The following is a 6,247-nucleotide window of genomic DNA, read 5'->3' as shown; positions in this document are numbered from 1 at the left end:
ACACACACACACACACACACACACACACACACACACACACACACACACACACACACACATACACCACGACCCTCGTCTCGATTCCCCCCTCTACGTTTAAATATTTAGTCAAAACTTGACTAAATATAAAAACAAGCCGCGTAAGGCGAAATTGCTACATTAATGTCAAGCTGTGGAACTTACAGAATGAAAACTGAACGCACTGCATTTTTTCACAATGACCGTAGTCCTCCGCTTGTGCATAACGGAGTGAAACTGACGAGCCTGTTCAGCGCGGTAGTGGCATAGCACGCTTTTCTGTACCTCTCTTCGTTTTAACTTTCTGAGCGTGTTTTTAATCCAAACATATCATATCTATATGTTTTTGGAATCAGGAACCGACAAGGAATAAGATGGAATTGTTTTTAAATCGATTTCGGAAATTTAATTTTGATCATAATTTTTATATTTTTAATTTTCAGAGCTTGTTTTTAATCCAAATATAACATATTTATATGTTTTTGGAATCAGGAAATGATGTAGAATAAGATGAACGTACATTTGGATCGTTTTATATAAAAAACATTATTACAATTTTCAGATTTGTAATGGCCAATGTCATTAATTAATTTTTAAGCCACCAAGCTGAAATGCAATACCGAAGTCCGGCCTTTGTCGAAGATTGCTTTACAAAAGTTTCATTCAATTTGATTGAAAAATGAGAATGTGACAGTGCCGCCTCAACTTTTACAATAAGCCGGATATGACGTCATCAAAGACATTTATCGAAAAAAAGAAAAAAAACATCCGGGGATATCATTCCCAGGAACTCTCATGCCAAATTTTTTTTATAAAGATCGGTCCAGTAGTTTGGTCTGAATCGCTCTACACACACACGCACAGACACACACACACACACACACACACACACACACACACACACACACACACACACACACACACACACACACACACACACATACACCAGGACCCTCGTTTCGATTCCCCCTCGATGTTAAAATATTTAGTCAAAACTTGACTAAATATAAAAACAGGATCAATCAAAAAGGATCCTTGTACTTGTTTCAATCAGCATTAAATTGTTGAATATTGCTATTAATTAAGGCGTTATATCTTTCTATTCTAAATCGTTGTTGTTCAATTTTCTTAAAAATATCAATGTGTGGCAGCATGTTTTTCAGTCTTGCGGTATACACATAGTATTTTGCAAGCAACAAGAACAAATCAGAAACCCTGTCTGTATGTACAGCCTCTTTACAACCAAACATAATACATTCCTTTGATAAAATCAACTGTGCACAGTGTGAAAACCTTTCCTGCAGCCAATTAAAAAAATCCCTCCAAAAAGACTGTACTGTAAAACGTGACGATTCCACAAATAAAACAAACAGCCTCGAGCTCGATCATGTGTGTTTTTGTGTTTCCAGGTGCCACAAGACCCGGGGACAACATTGAGGATTGATGGCAGGCATTCCTGTGGCAGGTAACTCGTCGAATTTAGTTGGCTTTCTGGTCACAGTCATTCATTGTAGAGTCTGTTAATTCTTGTTAGCCTAATCCAGATGTGCCCTCGTTGCAGATGCTGAATAATGTCAACGTTTCATCCATGGAACTTGCTGGTATTCCCCAGCCAAAATTGCGAAACAAACTGGAACAATTTCTACTCACGAAGTCTTGTCTCATAATGGAATAGAATTTAGAATGAAAATTGTTAGTGCAAAATCAGTCCAAACATCAGCTTGTTCTAGGTCGAATCAGTTACATCATGTTCAAAATGATGACAAATGACATTCCGAACATATATAAAAGTATAGTGTAAAAAACAATACATGTTCATTTTTGTTTGCTTATTAACTGCATGGGGCAATTAGACATACTGTGTGTTAAATGGTTGTCAATGTAAATATCTACTCTTGGTTCTTGAAGACTTGCATCTGAATACTGGAAAAAACTTAGTCTTTCGTTTTTCTTTAAAATACCGTGTAGTTGTTCTTAATCGTTGTTCGGGCTTTGCTTTGTCGGGCAGCGATTAAGAAAAGCCTTTCAAAACACATTTGTGAGAAGTTCCAATATGGATTGTTTGCTCAGGACACAAGCAAATGTCCGAACAAATGTGTGAACCAATGTTGATAAAATTCCGTTGGGTAATTTTTGTAATATGTTTTTCACAGACAGACAGACAGACACAAACGCACTCACAAACAAACACACACACACACACACACACGCACGCACGCACGCACACACACACACTCATACACACACACACACACACACACACACACACTTACATATCTAGGGAGACAAACCCCACCATCTGGCATCCGCCCTCGTTAAAACATTCAGGAATTACTGGACTGAATGTAAAATGCCAAAGCTGACTGGGAGTCACTACAATGCTAGCGATGAACGTTCGGTTAAAGACATGTCTGCTCTTTCAGTTATAGGTATTTGACTGGTATGGATTAAGTTCAAACAATTACGATTGAGTTTTTCTTGCAGGAAACGCACCACCGTGCCCAGGCTGTGCACAGATAAGACTTCGCCGTACAACGCTTATACAGTTTGATGGCACTTTGGAAGAGATCATCAGCACGAATCAAAGAGAAAAGCTTCACATGTTCTATAAATACATCAACAGTTTGCTCAATGATCGCGGAGGAGCTGTGATTATTCACTCTCAAGCTCAGAATATTCTGGACAGATTAGATCAAAAAATAGACCAAAAATTAGGCATGCTAATTTCAGACGGATCTATGTTCCACGATGTATTCGAGAGATCTTACTTCGATGCAAGACATCTTGTGTTTCGCGTCAAGCCTCTAAAACGAAAACAGAGACCTTGGAGTACCCTCGACTTTAAGTCAAGAACACCATTCAACAAAGGTATTGATGTTCCTACATATATTGAAATGTCAACCTTCATCGAAGAGCTCTGCGCGCAGCAAAAGGCAAACGATGATTATCTCGTTGAACTGAACATTGAGTTTGAAGAAGGAAAGCAAGTTTTGGTCCAGAGAGATTACGGTTTGGAGCCGTTCCAGGAAGCCTTTAACATGCAAGCCAAGGCTATGCGTCTCCCAGCAAACGTTAAGACAACGGAGCAGCTTGTGGATTACTGCTGGCAAAATCTCCGACTTAGAGAGTACATCACAGCTTTCAGCAAAGTCCAAGGTGGCGGGGTGGTCTATTTGGGCGTGTTCGAACACAAAACCGTAGTGGATGCATGGGTACCTGCTGAGCCCAAATGCAACAACGTTGTACGGCTAGCAAACCCAAAAGCGTGTTGGAGAATATGGCAAGATGCCAAAGGAAATCCACCTTCTATTTACTATGTCACAACAGGACAAAATATGAAAAAGAAAGAAACTGCGACTGGCGAATTCCGCACTGAGGCCTTCGAGTTGAAAGAAGAAGATCGCGTTCATTTTCACCGAGGCATCCTTCACAAAGTCGTTGAGGATTTGCAGTGGGTTGGCTGGGAAGAGCCCTTAAACCCTGTCCAGGTTCACTTTCACGAGGTTACCGGGGTATCAGCTGACTACTGTGTGATCGAAATCAAAGTCAGCGAATACCATGGCCTCTGTTTTTTTGACAAGGAGGGCCCCGAGTCTTACAGGTGCAAGCGGTCTTCCCCAAAAACACTGCAACGAGTCGAAACACAAGTGTGGGTTGATGCATTTCACAGGGGGGCAAGCCAGAAAATTAGAAAAAGGTCTTGGCGAGATGGAGTATCTCCAGGAATGCTGATTTAGACAGCAATCAAACTGTCTATTATTTCCAATAGACCTTGTTTATTACTGTGTCGTATAATACACATTTTTGCATTTGAAATCAACATGGCCGTGCACTGAACTCTGCAGAACGAGAACAGCTGGGCGCTGCTAGAATCTCCATTGCTTAATACATAAACTAGAATTGGGACAAAAAAGACTGTTGCTATGCCACGAAGACACCTCTTATACAATGGTGGTTTTGACATATCCTTGCGAGCTGAATCAACTTTCAGTTAAATGTTTCTGACTAAACTATGCATCGTACTGCGATAGTGCCATTTAACAGATCTTCCACGAAACGTCTTGAACACTATTTCATTAAAGATTATTGTTTAGTGATTTTGTGAAAACATTAACACGAAAACAACAAGGGCCATTTAATGTTGTTGTTTTTTCTCTTGTTTTGTGTGAGCGCAGGACAGCATATTCTTTTGTGTTCTAACTTGTACGGGAGCAATCGCAAGCTTTGAGTTATTTGGTGACATTGTGATTAATATGAAGTGAGCTGTAGAACTGTAATATTAAATGCGTTACTGCAGTGTTCAAATGTGTTTCTACATTAGGATAACGTGTGTTTGTGTGTGTATGTGTGTGTGTATGTGTGTGTGTGTGTGTGTGTGTGTGTGTGTGTGTGTGTGTGTATGTTATTTTTTATTAGTTTCATGGTGTTTTAGCTGTTGTTGCTTTTACATTTCTATTTCTGTCGCTATCTAACATTGTTGAGTATGTTTATGACCATAACTAGTTGTGCTCCATTGATTTAATTAGTGTTTGTGGCATTGTTATTTGTCTTGGAATATTTTTAACCGAACGCTTCAAACATTCGTATTTGAAGTTTAATTGAGAAAACGTGAACACGAATTGTGTTTTTTGTTGTTGTGTACATTGAGTCAACACTTGACTTAAGAATTTAACAAGGAAGGATCGAGCTCATCCTGAACTCAGGTCAAAATGAGTTCGGCTCATTCTCTCCCTGACAGGATGCCTTGAGTTTCCTTGTCTGGCAAGGAAACCGATTTGTTGTACATATTTAGAGCTTTTTGTAATGTATTATTGATATAAGCAGATTCGCGATCGTCGATAATGATTTTTCATGGTGTTTTGTAATTTTTAAATTACAGAAGAATTTGTTATTTTAGACAGTTTCAAGCAAAGCTATTTTTCGCGGATGTATTTACTGTGCAAACAACTCTAAATATGGCATAAGTGTCACGTGATAATCAACCGTTTGATTTCGACGCTCGCTGAAGCAGACGATTTTTTTGACAGTGATGCAACCATATATTACGGTCTCCTTCCGGCAGCAGTCCCAAAATGTCGACTTGTTTTGACCTTAGAACGATGTCTTTATCATAACTGTGAAGAACAGAACGGAGATCACTGTCGAAGTAGGCCAATCTGCAATCATTTTCGTCTCGCGAACACTGCTCGTGAACAACATATGGGAGAAGATCACTCTGTATTCTTCTTTTGATAGATTCGCGTAGGACTTTCGCGTTCGGCCAGAGAGACAACTGGCGATAGCCGTGGAGCGAGGATTATTAGAATGGGATCGAGCTGTGAAAAGCTTTTCTCAAAAATTCCCCAATAGATCTTTAGGAAAATTGACACACAAATTATGAAGAGCATTTGCGACTGCCGTTTATTCCGTTGATTTGTTTCGATTTTGTTGATAGCCCTATTTGTTGACGTCATTTTTTCATTTAAGAAATATTGAGGCGGCACTGTGTCGTCGGCATTTTTGTTGATTATTGTAACAGACCAAGCAAATTGTGAAGAATACATTTCAAGAGAGAATAGGTCAGAACCTCTATCTGCTTTGAAGAAAGAGGGCTTTATGTAATTTTTCACATCTTGAAGTGTAATTTGCGTTTCAGTGTGACACTTATTTAGCACTGGTGAGACAGATTAGACATTTCTAGTCTCAATCAATAATTTCGTAACAGAACACATTCTATCACGCCATTGTAAACAGCTTTCGCCCACTCATCAACACAAAATCCTAGATTATCAATCAATCAATATGAGGCTTATATCGCGCGTATTCCGTGGGTACAGTTCTAAGCGCAGAGATTTATTTTTTTTATTTTCTTTATTTTTATGCAATTTATATCGCGCACACACTCAAGGCGCAGGGATTTATTGATGCCGTGTGAGATGGAATTTTTTTTACACAATACATTACGCATTCACATCGGCCAGCAGATCGCAGCCATTTCGGCGCATATCCTACTTTTCGCGGCCTATTATTCCAAGTCACACGGGTATTTTGGTGAAACATTTTTATCTATGCCTATACAATTTTGCCAGGAAAGACCCTTTTGTCAATCGTGGGATCTTTAACGTGCACACCCCAATGTAGTGTACACGAAGGGACCTCGGTTTTTTCGTCTCATCCGAAAGACTAGCACTTGAACCCACCACCTAGGTTAGAAAAGGGGGGAGAAAATTGCTAACGCCCTGACCCAGGG

The 6,247-nt window shown here is 39.6% G+C and overlaps 1 protein-coding gene across 1 annotated transcript; it reads left to right on the top strand.

Annotated features, from left to right (window-relative positions):
• The first annotated feature begins 1,381 nt into the window (after positions 1 to 1,381).
• On the top strand, positions 1,382 to 4,815 carry LOC138948169 (uncharacterized). Its single transcript, XM_070319668.1, has 2 exons — positions 1,382 to 1,483; positions 2,503 to 4,815. Exons 1-2 carry the CDS (start codon positions 1,462 to 1,464, stop codon positions 3,753 to 3,755), a joined length of 1,275 nt encoding a protein of 424 aa, XP_070175769.1. The 5' UTR covers positions 1,382 to 1,461; the 3' UTR covers positions 3,756 to 4,815.
• The last annotated feature ends 1,432 nt before the right edge of the window (positions 4,816 to 6,247 follow it).

This window comes from Littorina saxatilis, linkage group LG15 (genome assembly GCF_037325665.1).
Source record: "Littorina saxatilis isolate snail1 linkage group LG15, US_GU_Lsax_2.0, whole genome shotgun sequence".
Classification (NCBI taxonomy): Eukaryota; Metazoa; Mollusca; class Gastropoda; order Littorinimorpha; family Littorinidae; genus Littorina; species Littorina saxatilis.
Note: the sequence above shows the minus strand (reverse complement) of the source record. Positions and strands in the feature narration are given on the sequence as shown.

Coding starts and splice junctions, on each gene's coding strand:
- LOC138948169 (XM_070319668.1), top strand. CDS start 1,462: ATGGCAGGCATTCCTGTGGCAG. Junction 1,484..2,502: donor GGCAGGCATTCCTGTGGCAG/GTAACTCGTCGA, acceptor TTTTTCTTGCAG/GAAACGCACCACCGTGCCCA.